Source organism: Melozone crissalis, unplaced genomic scaffold (genome assembly GCF_028551555.1).
Source record: "Melozone crissalis strain CALT ecotype California unplaced genomic scaffold, PUWL_Pcris_2 ptg000006l_1, whole genome shotgun sequence".
Taxonomy (NCBI): domain Eukaryota; kingdom Metazoa; phylum Chordata; class Aves; order Passeriformes; family Passerellidae; genus Melozone; species Melozone crissalis.
The window spans coordinates 46,399,642-46,419,462 of NW_026535784.1; the positions used below are offsets into that span (position 1 = coordinate 46,399,642).

A 19,821-nucleotide genomic window follows, 5' to 3' on the forward strand; every position below is an offset into this window, starting at 1 on the left:
GTGGGGTTTTTTTGCTTGTGGTTGTTTGGTTTGTTTTATCTTGTAGATACTACCACAGGAAGTTCTTTAATGTACTAAGAGCTGGAACAGAATGTTCACCCTGACAGGTAAAGGTGTCTAAATATCCATAAAATAATTGGAGGGGTATTAAACTACTCTGTCTATGGCACTAACACGCTCTGGTGATTTCACCTGCCACCCCTGACCCTTTATCATGCACTGTCAGCAATGCAAACCCTGAAAACTCCTCATCTTGCTGTTAATAAAAAAAGTGCTGCGCCTTTAGACACACAACTCAAACACAAGTAGAGAGCAGCAAGAGAGAAATAGCTCAATCTAACCTTGACAGCTCTGCAGCCCTGGATCAACTTTGTATTTGGGCATTGGTCCAAAGAGGGTTATATGTCTCATATGATTTTCTTCCTTCTTTTCCCTCACTCTTAAAAACTTCTCCTCAAGCTAGGTTTATGGCAGGGAATACAGTGGCCTCATAACATGAATTCCTATCCCAGTAGACATTGTCTGTTCAGCTTGAAACCAAGAATTTTTCTTAACACAGGGGAAGAACCTGGCTGACAAAAAGCAAGCATGGGACAGTGGATGTTTTACCAAACTAACATTACTTGACCAAAGCTGACCTTGAATATTTTCTGAGTGCGACAATTTGTGTTAGACTGCACACAATTTGCCAAGGTGATTGGAATTTAATTATTTAGAGCTTCAGCTAGGTAGATTTAGCTAACAGTTGAAGCTTGCCCTTTATCAGCTCACATGCTTGTGTTACCTAATTTAGAATGTGCCTGTGGAAGAAACAGGTTCTAATGTGTTTGATTCACTCTGAAAAGTGCTGTATTGATAAACAATTTTATTTTGTGGAAAATATCCATCTTTCTGGGGTTTTTTTGACCAGCTTAAATCAGAGCCTCTAACACCAACTACTTTCTTGGTAAAACCGCACATTTAGTAAAAAGATGTGGCAAAAGGAAGAAAATGCATTCCTGCTAGTGCAGAAGGATGAGCATCTGCTTACCAGCACAGTCACCACACGCAGAACCACTCCTCTCATGTTGTTCTCCAGCTTTCTGTCTGTTAGTGACCCATTCAGACCAGTTACAGGATTCCAGCAGCCAAGCTAAAAGAGAAAACAAAAATCACTTCCTCATTTGCCCATAAAACTTTGCTAGTCATTCCTGCTAGGTGTCTTTAAGCAGGAAAGCATGAAATAGACAGAATACCTTCTGGACTCAATGGGATGGAAACTCAGAGAATGGCTTGTGCACAGATTCATTTGAAATTGAAAGTGAAGCAATTAAAGATATCAGGTTTTGATTTTAAATACCAGTGTGCAACGGATGACAGCATCCAGGATTTGGGGTTATATGAGTTGCTTTAAAAGAAGTCAGAGAGGATATCAGTATTAGTGAAAGATATATAAAAAGTACTGTACCTGGAGCAATATTTCTACCTTACTTTCATTAATACACTAATTGGAGAAATAATAGCTACCATCATTTTAGCACGCTCTTTGCTCCAGCCCATCATTCCTAGTGGAACTCTGACAAAAGGAATTACACTAGCTTTAATTAAAGCTTATACTACTAATTGGTAATGAAACAGCAGTGATTTTAAGCCAGTTTAAAAATCACATTTAAAGATGATTGAGGAAAAGACCATTGGATAGGCACATCACAGAATTGAGAGGGTACTGCAATAGACTATGCAGAAAAAAGGTCATCTATGCCTTTCTTTGCATTGGTGCTATTGTAGTTCTTGAGCCTCTGTGGATGAAGCATTTGCTCAGGAATGTGTTTAGGATTATCTGCCTTTCAATCTGGTTGTAGTAGATACCAACTTGTAATTCAGCTTCTCTGAAAATGCAACTTGCATTGGTTTTTGTATGATGGCAGATGCTTTTTTTTAAGCATAGAGAAACAAATCAATCAACCATACATCCCTTAGCACCACACACCAGGACAACCAGCTGAATTTTTGAAATTCATTACCACCCTCAGCTGTCCTGCACAATTACCAGTGCTAAATCCAAAACCCAACAGGAGGACAATGCCTGACTTGAGAGGACTTTGGAGCAGTCTCAATTATGGCAGGTAAACCAATTGCCCATGTGAAATCATTACACAGCCAAAGGGACAGACAGGGACCTGCAGCTACCAGTTCTTGCTCTGAATTACTTCTCCACGGACTGTGAATGAAACCTTTCCAGGGATGCTCATCCTCTGACTCCTATTTAAAGGAACAAAAGGTCTTGCTTCCTCTGATAAACCGAGACTAACATCAGTGGGGTATTGTTGGGTCCAGTGGCCTCTACTAAAACTATTCTCTTGGAGAATTCAGCACCACAATCTGAGAGAAACATAAACTGTAAAACATGGAAAATATGACTGCAATTTCACACAGAGTCATAGAAATGGCAGGTTGCCTCAAACCATCTGAAAGAGTTTGTAAAGAAGGGAGCTTTGCTGACTGTGCTTGAACAGGAATTTGCAGACATCATTATTTTCAGCACTTCATGTGAAAAGGCTTTGTATATGTGTTTCATAGATCTTTCAAAGGAAGATAAAGAACAGGATTTAAGTAAACATATTTAACAACTTTAGAAGTGGGTAATCTGAAATATTTGTTTTCTTCATTACATCTATTAGACTAAAGCAACTCCTAAATTTTTAAATTTCAATATATTTATAACAATTCTTTGAAGATGCCTTCTTAAGAAATGAATGTCTCAAATAGTAAAAATTAAAAACTTTCTGCAATTATTGGTTAGTCTTAATGGTCTCACAGGTCTTTTCCAATCTAAATGATCCCATGATTCTAGGTTTCCTAGAGAAAGGTGGCCTTAAAACAATGTCATCACTTCTCTCTGCTGCTTTCAGGAGTACTCACAGCTAATTCTTGCCCTTCTGAAGTCAAGGTTATCCTCCAGACTGGGAATGAGTGAGGATAATGCTGAAGATATTTGTAAACACAAGTAATGACTGAATCAAGGATCTACGAGATCCAAACCCCAGAGAAACTGAAAGCAGCAACAGGATAGAAGGAGAAACAAAACCAGGAGGTGTCCAATTAATCTCTTGAAATTGCTCATCTTTCCTATGGCTGCTTCCAAATAAAAGCATGAATTATCCCCGTTTGGTTTCCCCATTTTGTTTTCCCATCTGATCACAAAGACCATCAAGAGATCACAGCAGTCCTCTCTGCTTCTTCTGCTCCTCCACAGTGTATCCAGATGCTCTCTAGTCATGGATGGACTACTGACACATTCCAGGTCCTCACCACTCCCCTGAAAAAGCCCTGTAACACTTTGAGTGGAATAACCCAAATGCTGGAGTGTATGGCCTATAATGGAACAGTGAAATGCAGCAAATGTACGTGCACTGCACTTTGTACGTGAAAAACCACTGACATCCCACAAAGCAAAGCATCTCATGGGCTACATTTTTGTATGAAAAATAGTGAAAACAGTACTAAGCTCAGAACAAAGCTGCATTAAATTAATTCAGTGATTGTCATTCTTAGTCACACAAAGAAACTAATTAGAACTTAGATCCAATTAGCATATCCAAATGTGTTGGATGTGTAATTGCTGCAGAAACTCTGTTGCTTTTGCCAGAACTAAAACCCTAGGAAGTTGCTGAAGAGCCTTTTTATCCTTTTGAAGTTAAAGTCCATTTTTAATTATGCACATTAATGTGCACATATTTATACAATTAAGTTTTTAGCCCAACCCTACCTTTTTAAGGCAAACTCCCCCCCACCAACATAGCATTTCTGGAAATTCACCATAGGACTAATTTTCCTTTAAAAAGGCACTTTTTATTTTCAATTATTGTTCATTTAATTTTCAATTCAATTGTTCCTTTATGCAGCTCAGTCATGGTGAAGACAAATGTGCAGTGTCTTGCCAACAAAGTTGAAATTGATTTTGAGTGGGAGCTGCTTACTGTTATTAGGAGAAAACAAATCAACATTTATTGATGACAATTTGAGCTTGTCATTGCAGCAAGGAGCAAATGTAACTACTGCTGAAACATTGAGATGGGGGTGGTATGAAGCTCCCTCTTGAGCTTTGTCTCGTTTAAATGCTTCTGCAAAACATTTGCTGCTTTCTGCAGTTACTTCCTTTTACTTTTGTTCTCTCTCTGATGGTTGAAATGAGAGAATAGATCAGAGTCTCACAGTAGCAGAGTCTCACATTAATTTGGGTGGATTTGGGCAGATGGGTGATGGGAACTCTTACTGAGCACAGTGCTTGTCATCTTCATACCACACAAAATTTATCATTTATAGTGCTTTGAACTTCTGTTTCAGTTTCTTTTATTTATTCTAATGACAGCTTTCACTCTGGCAGGTTTGATATAATATGATGAAGATGGAAAAGTTGTCAGTTTTCTACTTCCTTTGATACCCAATTTTAAATCTCTTTCTGTTCATCCCACATCCCAGCTTGTTATCCTCACTATCATCATTGTTGAAATGGGCTTTGTTCTCCTGTTTTGCTGGCAAAGACAAAAATTTACTTCCCTTCTTCATTAGATATTTTTGACTAAATGAACAATGCATTATGGAAGATCTTTAATTTGTATATCAATATTACAGTAGGCCAGTCCTATTTCATGTGTACTTACAATTTCATTATTCATAAGGAACTTGGAACACTAAAGTCTATAATGCCTTTATGACAGAGCTTACAGCCAGTTTTCCTCCCCTACTTCCTATGCAACCAGCGAACTCTGCTGAGTATCTGAGAGCTTTCACTTCTTTTCCTGGCAGAGTAAAGTGCAGATTGTGTCAATAAATCAAGAAAAATACATTGGCCCGGTATGGTCACATTTAAGGACCATCAGAGAAAATGAATAAAACCAGAACACTGATATGGATGAATTACTTAAGTGCTTGTCACTACATCAAAGTTTAGAGTGCTCTGTTGCTTCAATTAACATAGAAAATGTACAGGAACTGGTTTATCCAATGCAACCACCTTGGAACTCAGGCTGTGTTACCACAACACAAGGGCCAAGAGCAGAAAACAACTATAGAGGAGGTGCAATGGAAGTCTGAAACATAAAACTATACCACATCTGCAACCCAAATCTATAATTGGGATCTCTGACTCCTCTTTCATTTATTTCTCTATCTTTTAAAGAAAAAAAATCCCAACAATACTTTGGCTTCAGTATGGACAGCCTGAAAAAATATTTCCAGTGGAAATGCCCAAGACAGAGGAGTTCATAGAGAGCTGGTGAGCCACGGAAAGAGCACCCTCCCTGCCTGGAGTACCCACATGTGCTTCAGAAACTCCCTCCTCAATTTTCACCCCAGTCCAACCTGCTCTAGGAACTGAATTCTTACAAGATCTGACCTCAGCAGAAGAAATGTGCATTAATAATCCCCTTTTCCATTCCAAAGCACACTAAATTCACAGAAATGGAAAAGACCCCACGAAACTGTCACAAAATGACCCTCAGCTGGAAGATTCGAGCTCCCAGGAGTGCTGGGGAGACATGAAATGGGGCACACAACAAAAATTCATGAAGGAAAAGGTAGAGTTTCTTTTGCTGGTGTGCGGATTCAGCATTTGCAAAATTTTCTAGGACATCAATTTAGGCAAAATTCAAGCAGGACAACCCAGAAATTGTTTTGCACAGAGTATTCTTCATTCCTCTTATCAGCTGTTGCTTAGTATGTCCAACAGCAACTGGGCAATCAGACACTAAATCCTATTGCTTAAAGACTATATCTCAGAGAAGAAACACCATAAAAGATATCTTTTGGTTGTCAATATGATACTGTCAGTTATGTAAAAAGTAGTCAGATGCTTTGTTACCTGGTTAAAGAGTTCTTTCCATTCAGCTCTTTAGCCATCAACCAAATCTGCAAAAAAATCTGGTGGCCAGTGGTTAACTGAGGCCTTTTGTACCCCTGGGCTTGATTAAACAAGTAAGGATCCATTTTGTTTTTGCAGCAATTTCCTAACAGGATTGGTTAGTAGGAAAGATTTCATTGTTTAACTGCTGCTTTCACCAAAGCTTAGGTAATAGTCAGCAAATAGTAAGTTGTTAAAATCGATAGAAAATACTGTGCTCAACAATTGGATAATGTATAGAAGCATTTGTTTCTCCCACATTCTGTGTGGTGAAATCTATATAGTTCTGTGCATTCAGTTAATTATTTTGTACAGTGTGTTTTATTGCTTTAATTTGTCTCTGGCCTAGGAGGAATGGGCTGCCCCTAGACTTGCTCTGTTATTTTCAAGCTGTTAGGAGGATGTGAATACTCAAGTTTAGTTTTATTTCCAGTGTGCTAAGGATTGTAATTGCAGAAGCTGAGGCAGGCTATTTGTTTTGTTAACTGATCATAGACACAAGTTCAAGTGACCTCAATAGAAATTTCTTTCCTCAAAGCCAATGCACAAGGCAGAATAACAGTGAACAGAGTTAAATAAAATATTTTGCTTTGGGGACTACCCAAATTTCCTTTTCTTACTGAACTGAAATACAGAAGCTAATGGAAAGTTACAACCTGCTGTTCATTTGCCTACTAGGTCCTGACTCAGTGTTTTCTCAAGGACCCAGATTGCTGCCAGAAGTTATAATTGGGTATTTTAGACCACTGACAAATGTTGAATTTACAGGGGAAACAACACAGACTGCATAGGTATTCTCCCACTGCATGCTCTCCTCAAAAAGCTGATGCTTAGTGCTTAGGCCAAGCTTCTAGAACCTAATGGTATAATTTTTCAAATGTATAGTAAATCACCACATCTCAAAGAAAATGAATCATCTCTCCAAGATAGTGGTGTCATTCTAACGATCCCTGACTTCTCCCCCACCATCTCTTTATCTCTGGTTTACTTTCTCTATTTTTTCTTTCCCTTTCATTTGAAATTTGGTGGTCTTAATCTATCATTTTCCCCTTCTGTCATCTCTCATCCTTGGAAAATACCCTTTTTTCCCTTCTTTAGTCCCTTTTTTACTGTGAATTCAGTGCTCCCAGCAGCTCCCTGACCTGTGCTTATCTTCCTCTTTCCTACACTGCAATACCTCTTGCCATCCATTTCTCTGTATACTTTCAGTGTATTTTCTGTCCTGTTTTACTTTCCCTTGATCTTCCTTTCCATTTCCTGTGGCTTCTTCCTGTCTTTTTTGCTTTGTTTTTATTTTTTGTTTGTTTGTTTTTTCAGGCTTTGGGTTGGTCAAGGGACATCATCTTTCACCACATCCAGCTTTGACTCATTTTTGGGTCCTCTCCCCTTTCTCTTTGCCCTTGGATCTCCTTTTCTCTCAGGCAGTCCTGTAAGAAAACTTCTCCCCTACTCCTCCTTCTCTTTTTGTGTTATGAGGGAGATGGGACTTCACAAAATAAATTACTCTATAGCCCTGTTTCCTTTGCTTTCATCTTTCCTGATGTTTTCTTTTTTTGCTCCCATCCTCTGGCAACCTTACAGAACTCTGAAGAAAAGACTCAGGCAAGGATAACAATGAGTCAGATGTTGATCTCTTTTCCCATTGCCTCCATATTTCAATTAGTGGCAAATACTCAGAAAAGCCTGTTCTTTGACCCAATACTGACTTCACCTCTTTGCTAACTAATTTCTTCATACTGCCAGAGTAAAAGCCATGAATAATCACTTTCTTTTTACACTGGAAGATTTTTCACTGACGTCTGAATTATTCCAGAATAATTGATAATACCAAGGAAGTTCAGGTTTGTGTACAGTTTAAATTTAGTCACTTTGATTTTTAATTGCAAATGCTTGTCTCCTTTCTCATTAAGCATAGTAAGAGTTAAAAAGGACGTCTTTTATCTCAGTCATGTAAGGCCTAGAAGAAAACCAAAAACCTTCAAATCAGCTTTTATAACTGAATTGTAATAAAAATATCAAAGTTTTAAAAAAATATATATTACATATTTATAAATTTATAAAATTATTATAAAAATACTGAATTGTTATAAAAAATATATAAAAATGTTGTCTGTTTTGTCCACCACTGCATCTTTATGAAAACAGAAAAATCTTCAAGGTTACCTCTCCAGCTTGTATTAAATCACAATATATAAGCTTTTGATACCATCATAAAACCCGGGATCAAACCTATTCAGTAAAAAACAATGAAAAGCACTGTTTTCCACTTGGTTGCATGAAGCTCCCTCTCCACAGGTAGCAAGAACACAAACAGAGCACATTTCAGGTTCTCATCAGTTCCCTGGCAGTATTCAAACATTCTTCAGCACACTCCCAGCTTTCCCCTCAGCTCAGTAAGGTGCTTTGTTGAGAACCAAATTTTCAGAAATGGTTTGTCAAACCAGAATATCAACAAAACTTTTTTGCTGTTGCAGGGCTCAAGAGTTCTGGGGGCAGCATTCCAGTAAGAAATCCAAATAGTAATAGTGCAGAGCAAACCCACCACTGTTCCTTTTGGAGGCAAGTGGGTTTACAGAGCAGCATTCTAAATAAACCCAGTCCAGCAAAGCCACATAAGTGAATCCTCCAGAGTAAAGTGGTCTATGGTGAATGCCCTGCTTCTGCAGCAGTGCTGCCACTGCTGAGCTGCTTGGGCATCTCCACACTGCATTGCAGTCAGCTTGGTGAGCACAGACACTGGAGAAGCACCTTGGCTTTGGTTTTTTCTGCAACAAAAATCTTCCCTTCAATATAATCACTGAATTAGTAGTCAGGGAGTCAGCTCTGGAAGTAAATCCACATGGAGAATTGTGTATTAGATTCATCACTCTCCAAGATGGGAAGAAAAAGAGAGGCTCCTGCATAGTTCCAGCCCAGGAACTGCAGTAGCAGAGCAGTAGTACAGATCTGTGCTTGCACTAAAGAAATCGGTGCTCATTTTAAAGGCAGCTGACAAAGAATGCATGTTTAAATATACATGGGGCCCAATGAGGCTACAGAACATGTGGACTAATCTGAGTGGCACCTCTTTAGCTTTTTTTTTTTGAAGTGTAAGCAGAATTCTCACACACTGCTTTCACAGTAATGCATCAAGGAACTTTACATCTGGTTATCTTTCCATGTGAATACAATGCTATGAAGTGTACTTTTTTCAGGCATAGCATATGGGAATCTCCATTTTGATTTGGCAGGCTAAAGGGTTTTAAATGAAGCAATACCTCAGCACTATTTACTCAATAAATAACTATTTAGTTATTTATTCAGCGCCTGAATGCTCACTGGGCAGTACTGCTGTTTTCCTTATGCATGAAAAACAAGTTCATTGGACTTGGGTGAAGGGTGGAGGATGTTCCTAGGATGCACATACCATGGAAATACATTGCCCGAAAACCTTGGAAATAGAACAACCCTCATTTTATACTCTACTTAGCATCTTTGTCATTGCTACGCAATTCTCAGTTTCACCATGAAACACCAAATAAGAAAAAGACACAGAAAAACACTTCCTCTCCTTAGTCGAGGCACAGATGTACTGACATGAAAACACTTCCTCCAAATACCACATACAAAGTCAAAGAGAGGCAGCTGTGATAAGATTACTATTTTTATCTCAAAGACTGTGGGTCCCTGTCTCCTCAGACACATTCAGCCTCTCATCACCAACATGAAAAGCAAAGGAATTAGCATGTAGGTATTGTGAGAACACACACCAGTGCTCAGCAGAGACAATTTCAATATCTTTAAGCATATCTCTACCTGTCCAGAAGCTGTTCAAACTTACACAACATCAAAGTATCTTACATTTTCTGCTGCTCAGCACAGCAGAGTTTGCCAGCTCTTTCTTAAATGTGGTACAAAGAAAGATGTGACAAGAGCATCTCCTTTTCATAGATGCTAGTGCAATGTGCTTCCCAAGCACAAGGGCTGGGAAACAGCTGCTCACAAAGCATCAACAACAAAAAGTAAATATTAAAAAAAAAAAAAAAAAAAGGGAGAAAGAGAGAGAGAAAGAAAGAAAAAAGCTGATGGACCATGAGAAATTTGCATGTAAGGTCAATTTAGCTTATTTCCATTTTAAATGTGCAATGTGAAGGCACTCTGGAGAGTGCCTAAAAAATGAAGAGCTTAGGTAAAAAGTGACAAACCAAAACAGACTTTTACTCAAATTCCTCAAGTTTCTCACTACAGAGGAACTAACATGGCAATGCAGCAAGAGTAGCACTACATGACAAACTGTTTTCCATTGATTCTTCAAATTCCTGGGATGCTTAAATGAGGAGCACAGAAATGGAAACAGTCTTTGCTTACACATAGATCAATACTCTGTTTCTAAAATTCAGGATTTATTCTTAGTGTTGGCATAAAAAAAGAGGTCTGCTAAGCTGGATATGCCACAGACTTACCAGCTTGATACTGGCTAGTAAATCAAAGCTGCATTTTTCCACTGCTTTGTTAGAAAATATTACTCCAGTAGAACCCATGCTCACAGAGTATAAGGCTACAGAGTCACCAGCTTTTTAGTGCATTATGGACCAGATTTTACAAGTGATTCACTGGACCATACATTTTTGAGAGTTTGGTAGTGAAGAAAATAAGATTTTTGGGTGTTTTTTTCCACTGCTTCAGTACAGAGCTTTCTAAAGAATCAGAAATAATACTAAAGAAATAAAAAAATTTTACAACAGCAGTGACCAAGCAGCTTTAGTTACCAGTACCAGGCCCAGCTGAGAAGAAACATCACCTTCTTCTGAAGGCTCTCTTTTGACCCTGACACTGGGGGCAGGGGAGAACAGAATGGTCAAGAGTGAATTTGAGGAGATGGCTGTGGCCAACAACCTGGACTACAAGAAGTAACTTCTTCCCACTAAATTCAACTGCAATGAGAGCAGCTAGAGTCCTGAAGATCAGCACAGGTACCAGTAGCATTGAGCACTGGGAAATCTTTGAGTGATGTGGTCTGATTCATACCTGAGGTCCCTCCCTCTATAGGGTCCAGATAATACTTTCTAAAATTTTTGCCTGCAGATGATCTAGCCTCAATTGCAAAGCAAAGGCCTCTTTAGCATCAATAGACTGTTACTGAAATCATCTTTGGTCCAAAGGCCATGAACTGCTATGCTGATAACCAAATGTTACACTGATAATGGTGAAATACAATTCCCTAACAACCAACACTATAAACTCACCTTCAGCACAGTCAATACATCCAACTTCATTCCTTTCTATATGCCAGAGGGCTTTTGCTTCATCATTAGGTAGCAGAAAGGCTGTCCCTAAACCAGACTTGAACTCCTATGGCCTTCTGATGCTGCCTCCAATGACACTTAAGGAGGCATCACCACCTTGCCAGCAGGAAAAGTGTAATTCTGATTTTGGCTCCTCCTGGGGGCAGTGCTGTGGAGCTACCACAGCTGTACAGAACCTGCTTAAAATATCTATGCTACACACTAGTGCACACTAGACAACATGCATGGTTGAGAGCAAATTTGGAGTCCATTAGGTTTACTACTAGCCAGTGCTCCACTGGAGAATATCTAAATCCTATCAGGATCTGTAAATAACTGCTTCAGTGGAGGCACATGCAGGAGTGGGTACTTCTGCATTAAAGAAACAGAGGCATTAGTGTGAGTAAATTTCAAATGCTTTCTTAAATATTAAATGGCAAATGATATGCTGTAGAGTATCTGAAGACTTAAATAGAAGATCCTTGTGGAAAATAGTAACTCATTAGTTTAAAAGATTAAATTACACATTTAATAAGCGCTGTCTAGAATAGCTGAATCACTGAAATAAATTTTTCTGACAAATGAAAATCACTGCTCTAATGACACTGGAATTTGCCACAAAAATAAATTAGAAATACATCCTAGCAATTAAAACTACAGAAACACGTGACAAATCTGTCTTGTAAATGATGAGAATTATACTTGCTAAAACACTTTATTCCTACAATAGATTCGTACACACTGCTGAAGGTGAGTAAAGAAAACATGAACTTTAAACCACTGAGAATTTTCCTTTCTTAGTTTGATACTGTAAAGATCCTTCTAAGAACATATTGGCATATATGGCAGTGATCATTTAATCAGATAAGTAGTAATACTGTGCTCATCACTACAGTCTTTTTGGGATTTAATTTTAAGAGATGATACCTATTTTAAAAATCATCTTTTAATTTGAAAAGATCTACTGCTTTTAAGAAGAAAGAAATATCTGTCTTAAGAGCACATTACAAAATCAATAGTTCAGCTCAAATTACCTTACCAGCCTCTTCCCATATAAGAAATTTCTTTCAGTTGACAAGGGTGGCTTAAAAATATCATCTTTCTAAATGCTAGACAGAGCCCAAAACCAGAATCCTCGAGTCTTTTTCTTCCCACACCTGTGTGTACAGCTGCATTGTCTCCCAATGCACACTCAAAGCTTTTGCCTGGGGACACTGATCATCTTTCAAGGAGCAGGCCTAGGGTTAACAGCTGCTGGAGAAGGTGCAAATGTCTGCAGGACTAAGAGTGCTTGCTCGAGAGCTGACCCTTGGTGAGACAACTGTTGTCCAAGAGCTCATCTCCATTATGGTCTTGATGGAGAATGTTAATGGCTTTTATAAACTTAGAAAGAAGATATTATTACTGTAGCTTCAGATGTTAACTGAAACTCCTCATAATAATTTTTTAAACTTTTTTTTTTTTTAATATGGTCTTCTAAAATTTCCCTGCAAAACTAACCTCCATTTATGCAATCCTGAGTAATATGCTGTAAGTCCCCTACTTCAGGCTAAAGAGACAAAAGAAGGGGAAAAAAAAGCCAAAAGAGCCTATTACCTGGTGTGGCTTCTATCCATTATCTAAAGCAGAGATGAATGCTATTAGTCTGTCAGCATTTGCTCTGTTTTAAACACTCTTCTCTAGCTGCTTTCATCAACTGTGTTGGCACAGCTATACATTACTCATTTAACCTGCACTTCATTGCACTCCTAATACAGAATCAGGTCCTGCAAACATGAACATGAATATGAGGCAGTCGAGGCTGGAGTCTGGCTTGCTGTAAACCAGAGGATTTTAGTGAAAATAAGCCTCACTAGGCTATATGAGAATCCAATCCTACCCCTACACCTGCAAATGCAACTACATTTCTTCTTAGAATAGATCCTGAGTGGGTCTCCATTTTTAGTACAACACCTGGGAGCTATGCTCAGCTCACTTTTCATTGCATTAAAACACTAATTAAAATGAGAATTTGTACTGCTATAGGAAACATAAATTGCCTCTATGCAAGATGCACTAAAGCTAAGTGAATAATTCATCTATTTTTCATATACAAATTTATTCATGGAATAATATCATGTAATAGCTCCTTTACAGATATTACAGGCAGTTTCTCCAAAGAGTTCAATAATCAGAAAGCTGGGCTGGTTTGTTTGCCTGGGCACATTGTCCTTACAGGACACCTTTTTCTCATGATTGGACTGTCTGGCTTCTGGCATGAACATCTGCATTTATCACTTCAATCCTCATTAGCTTCACAACCCATGAAAATACAGACCACATACTTTCTAAGAAAGCATTGCAGTAACTTAGGGCAAGCACTACACAGCACATGGCAGTCCTGCTCCTAGGAACCATCACTGTTTAGCAAATTTAAATTCCTTGAACAAGCAGAACTAAGTCCTTGCACAAACAAGCTGCTCTAAGTCCAAATACCTGATGCCCAAACCTGTCTGTCTTGAGGTTTGGTGATTTCAAGACAGATTTGAAAACAGAATACTATTTAAAATGTAGTAAACTGAAAAATAGTCACTAATTTTCTTCTCCCCCCGCTAGTGGGATTCATAATTACCTCACTTTGATAGCTAAGAGAATTTTCTCAATGTTTCTTTCCGTTATTTCTTGTATGCTATTCCACTGTTGAAATCAAAGTATAAGTCACTCCAACAGGTCTATCCCTACCTTAAGTACACTGCCATTTGCTATTCCCATCTCAGAAATCTATATTAGGCTCACATCTCTTTTGAAAAACATTCTCTAATCAGCCCTATGTCTGTGCTAATTATCACTATGCTCAGAATGATTACATTGCATAGATAACCTAACATATATAACATGTATTATTTTGAATTGTATAGGCTTCAGTCTCCTTGCTCATACAGAAGTGTCATTGCAGCTCTGCTGGTGTAATTCTATGAACCTGCTAGGCTTGTAAAGAGAAGTAATATCTTTTATTAGACCAAGAAATATAGTCAGGGGAGAGAACGAGCTTTGAGCTCAGAAATCTAATGAAAGCCCTCTGAGACAAAAATCTTTCTTGTTTTTCTTCCAGCTGTATTATTTGGTCTTATAAAAGATATAACCCTTTCCCTGTAGGCCTGACTGTCCTTGGTTATAATAGATTACTCAGGATGGAGATAGGTCAAAAAGGAGTTGTAGAACAACAGGCCAGAAAGAAAAAAAGGCAGGGAAGGAAAAACCATGACACAGACAAATTGCAACTTTTTACATATAACAGTCTGCCTGACAGTCCTGAGGATGGTCTCCTCAACCTCAGCACCATGATAGGATTTCTCACCAAGACTACTGACCTCTAGAACAAAACTCGGGGATCTGTTTTTTGGAGAGGGTGCACAGAGGAGTTGCTAATGGGCAGCTGTCTGCAGGAAGCAGTCAGGAAACTGGATCTTGCACAAGTGATGCTCTGTGCATCTAGGAGCAGTGAGGACATGAAGGTACTGGAAGAAGGGCTCTCCATGCATACCTGTGCAAGGCTGCGGAAAGTACAGTATGTAAAGGAAAGTATGGAAAGGCTTGCTGCTCAGTGGGTGGGGGACCCAGAGACAACAAGCAGAGGAACAGATGAGGAATGTGCTTTCTTTGACTGGATCTCTAGTGTCAGGGTCTGTTCTGACAGTAAAGCTCCTGCACCTCATGTCAGAGCCTGGGGGAATGAAGTGCAACACATGACAGGAGGAAATCAGTGAGAATGTGCTTAAATAAGAAAATTAGTCCATGGAACTGCAAAGGATATAGCTGACATGGCTGAGGGAGCTACAATCTCTGATGTATGAACAGTCTTAGTGGCTGGAAAAGGGCAGACAGACATCACACCCATCTTCAAACAGCACAAGCAAGAGGATCCAGTGAGGCAGACTGGTCAGTGCAACCTCAGTTCTTTGGGGGATGGTGAATGACAGCATTTCTAGCAGCCTGTGCAGGCTACAGCACTACCTAAAATTAAACTAATATCTGAAAATATTATCTTTGAAGTAATTTTTTGGTTTTAATCAATGCACCTCTTAGCCCCAGCAATCCTAGATCCATTATCCATCTTCTTTTCCTAAAAGTCCCATTTTATCAATTAATCCTGACTGTTTTTTGTAGCAGACAACTTCTCCTGTAGTTATCTGCAAGTTTTATCAATGATGATTTGCCTGGTTTCTTGAAGGTTGATTTAAATATTTAAAAGAAAAACAAGCCAATTTCCTTGAATATAAATGCACCTCAGAATTAGCAGCAGCTGCAATACACTGTCATAGCATAAATTGATGTATTCTTAGACAGACATAATAGATGGAGCCTTAATGAATCATTATTAAGGTGACCTTATCATTTGGCATATTTTTTTTTTTTGTTTACTAGATTTGGCAATTTGAACTACATAGGCTGAAGTTTTCCATAGCAGATGTCAGTTCAGGATAAAATAAACTATCATAAATCATACAAACATATCATTTTAATGACAAAAGATGGTGTTTAAATAAATTGGTAATTTTCTAATTTCTGGGTCATTGTCAACCTTTGAAACGTTTTTAGGGGTTTTTAAGTGTTAATACAGTAGGAAGTGTTTTAGCATAACTTTTACCAAGTTCCCCTCCTACTATTTTTTTACTTGTTTCACACTTCCTAGCTGGAAAAGTTCCAGCTTTTGTCTGGACTGTCATTTAATTTTTTTTTTAAACTAGGGCAAATTTTTTCCAACTCTGCAAAAGAAAGACTGCAGGAAAAAAAATTACTCTCAAAAATTAAAAAAAGATCTAAAGGTGCCATGACCCACTTTTAATGCTGTTTATGACACGAAGCTCAATTCAGCAAGGAAACAAACAAACTGAAAAGTTTGCATGTGGTAGTTTAACCACTTCTGAGATAGGCAAACAGCTCCACACACCATTTCCACTTTTTATTATCCTACAACTCTGGTGGAAGATGATCTTGGTAATATCTGCTTTTGATGTTTTAAAAAATCTTACTAATGTGCCTTTTATTGATAGAAGAACACAGATGTCCTAATTTACAGCTCAGCATACTAGAATTAAAGCTTTAAAAATTAGCAGGCTTTTTAGAGATTGTTTTCAATTGTACCACAAAAGGCACTTTAAAGAGTATTAGCACAAACACTAAAAACCTGAAATTTCCTGTGGACTACATGAAGCTGCTCCTGACAGCTCCAATAATGGCTTGCTAATAATCAGTCACCAAAAAAAGTAACCAAGTCACAACATTGTTTTATGGGTTTGGTTTTTGCTGTTTCTTCTTTGATGAAACAAATCTTTGAACTTCAGGCATGGCTGTTTGTTCTTTAAAGCAAATAATTTTTTTTTTTCAGCAGAGCACAGGCTTCTCATGTAAAATACCTGAGGAAAAATGTCTCTTTGAATAGGATAAAATTGCCTTTTCTGCGGTAGGCTTGGCTCAGTAATTTGTAATTTCTTGAGGCTTTAGGTAGGCCATTTTATTCTAACTCAAACTCTTCCTCTTTGAAATCAATCATGGCTACACTTCATAATTTGAATTAATATCTTAAAAAACAACAGCCTCTTCCTTAAATGTAGAGGAACCAAAGATTGAGCAAATTTTGACACTGTAGAAATATTATCTTTTCTATTCTTTAACTAGAACAGACATCATATTAAAAAGGAATTTTGCAGACAGCTGTCTTGCACTCAGGTCCCAAATCAAAGACAAGGAACTGATCAAAGTCTACTGACTTCAGGCATCGTTGGATCAGAGTTCTCTGGCTTAGATGCTCGGCCCCATTTTTATTTTACTCTTCTCAAATTTAAAGGAATGAGGATTAAAAATTCTCTGTAAATTAATTACCTCATGGAATGAGCTGCCCCAGTTCCTTGTGATTTGTTCATAGCTATTAGGTATTGACAGAATTAATAAAACACAAAATATGGCAGAGCCTCAGACCATCACTTCAGCATTTCTCTGCTTGGACTGAATGTCAGAAACTCTTTATGGGATGGTCTGATAAGAAAACATTCTGTGGCACATCCCTGGCACAAGCATTTACCAGAGAATTCCTGGCCAAAGAGCGAAGGTGAACTATGATGGGTGACTTCCAGCCACCCCCCAGCTCCGGGCTGTGCCATGAGCTTGGCAACAACATTTGCAGCATTTCTAGCAGCCTTTGTAGGCTACAGCACTACCTAAAATTAAACTAATATCTGAAAATATTATCTTTGAAGTCATTTTTTGGTTTTAATTAATGCACCTCTTAGCCCTAGCATTCCTAGATAAAACACATAAGAAAGACATTCAACATGCTCTTAGCATTCAGAAAATGAGTTAATAGCAATGAGAGAGGAATCTCATAAGAAACAACAGGTGTGCAGTGGGACCACAACTCATGGGATTAGTTGGAATACAGAAATGCTTTCTCCTGAATTTTTGTGGTAACATTTCTGTAAACCCTCTAATTATTAAAGCTCAAGACCCACAACTCTAAAATGTTCTAAAAATTTAAAAAATATCAGCCTTCTTGGATTTGCTTTTGCTCTTACGCCAAGCAGACCCACTTGGTATGGATTCCCTATCACTTCCCTTGCCACAGTGAAACAGCACAGTGACAACAACAACACAAAAACCCAAATCCCAACAAACCCAGGAAGTGACAGAAAAGGTACTGTGTGTCATAAAATAATAACATTAATTGCAGCTGCAGAAATCTGTATAATCTGAGTTCATCTGCAAGTGCAGGGAATTTGCTGAGGAAAAAAAGAAAAAAATCCCCAAACCAATTCTTCTGGCTCAGAGCCAGGATGCACAGCATGTAAATTTGTTAATTCTCACAGACCACTCTTAAAGCTTACTGCTGCTATATCAGTTATCTACTTCATATTTATAGATAAGGGATGAAGTTAATGGCATTTACAACTTTTCTTGGCTTGTTTCGATTACATGAATACTGCAAAACCTATAAGCACAAGGGAACTGGGCTCATAAAGCATAAGTTAGCAGTGGAGTCAGGAATTTTGCTGTATTGAAGCTACTGTCATCTTTCTCCAAAACAGATAAGATGAACATCAAACCTCTTCCACAGAGCAGAAGACTCTGCACTTGCAATGCCCATAGTCCCCAGTGGGATACGTGGGAGAAACTTAAGTTGATGCAGAACTTCAACATCTTGCCCAAATGATCAGAATCAGACATAAGGACATCTTCTTGCAAAAACTTAAAATACACAAAAAAGCCCCTAAGAAGAAACAATAAAAATAGATGAAGGTCCTGGCCAACCAGTTCTGGATCCAACTAACCCTTTGAAAATTCCACATCCTGACAAAAGTCTTCATGATCTCCTTTGATCACCATCTGCCTTTTTATGACCCATTGTAAACCACAAAGGGTAGGTTACCACCAGCTTCACATTAAAGAATCACTGTTCCCTCTCCACCTCACACTCTTACTTTTGAAACCATAGGAATATAACGAACCCCTTATCCCTTATGTATATAGTCAAAGGTAAAATGTTGACAGCTGTGATGAGAAGAATGAATTCCCTTAATCTAAAACTTGTGCTTTTCAAGCTATATATATCTTTAAGACTTTCTTCCTTGATGCAGTGTTCACATAAAAACATCAATTCAAATAGACATAGTCGGTGCTGGTGAGAACTGTGCTACAATATAGACAAAGTTTCAACAATTCTTCCATAGGGCTTCTTACCAGTTCAAGTGATCTTCAAGCACAATTCAGTAGGAACACATCAGGAGTGACAGGGTTCAAAAGGAAATAAAAATGATAAGAAAAGAATTCTTAAAAAAAAAAATCTTCTCTTAATGCTGTCCAACACACAAAGATCTCATTTCCAAAGATGAACTGAACGATCTCTACTGTTTGTCACCACTCCAACTAGTGCATCATCTTCATCTGTCCTATCAAGGGACTCTACATTTTGAGTGAGCACTGAACTTAGTGCCTGAGTTCTCATTCTCTAAATTGGGATACATTAGCTACCTTACCTCATTAGGGTGCTAGGAGTATAGTTCCATAAATACCTACTCACTATTTGAAAGAAACAAATTTTCACAAATAACAAAAAGAAACAAGTATTTGAGATATAACTACAGGTCCAAGTTAAAGGTGATCATCAAGAACTCCCCTTTGCACCAAAATTTTCAACCTTTTTAGAAGTTTGTGACATTCCAGCACTTCCTGTGCCACAAAATCTGCCCTGATTCTTAGGGAGTCTGAGCACTCCTTTTCTTCTCATATACATCAACAAATGTAACACTAACCTCACTACTTCCCACTAAGAACTCTCGTTTAACCTGACTCAAGCAAACATTCACAAAAACACTGTTCACACATCAACTGTATACAGCACTCCTGACAATATCAAACATCCTTTCTTAGGTTATTTTCAACCTTTTGGTTCTTTAAATAACATGGCTTATTACAAGAGACTGAGGGGAGACCTTATCACAGTCTACAGCTTCCTCACAAGGGGAAGAGGAGGGGCAGGCACTGATCTCTGCTCTGTGGTGACAGTGACAGAGCCCAAGGGAATGGCCTGAAATTGTGTCAGGAGAGGTTTAGGTTGGATATCAGGAAAAGGTTCTGCATCCAAAAGGTGTTTGGGCTCTGGCACAGCCTCCCCAGGGAAGTGGTCACAGCACCAGCCTGGCA

At 38.4% G+C, this 19,821-nt stretch overlaps 1 protein-coding gene across 4 annotated transcripts in view; it reads right to left on the reverse strand.

Annotated features, from left to right (window-relative positions):
- Positions 1-19,821, reverse strand: part of GRID2 (glutamate ionotropic receptor delta type subunit 2) — a 671,892-nt gene that overhangs the window by 139,207 nt on the left and 512,864 nt on the right. For all 4 annotated transcript variants that reach the window (XR_008484345.1, XM_054295276.1, XM_054295268.1 and 1 more), the window contains exon 9: positions 1,031-1,132. Coding sequence is in view for 3 of the 4 variants with exons in the window: in XM_054295276.1 (XP_054151251.1) it covers positions 1,031-1,132 (102 nt within the window). In the remaining variant the exon portion in view is untranslated. The remainder of the gene's footprint in view (positions 1-1,030; positions 1,133-19,821) is intronic.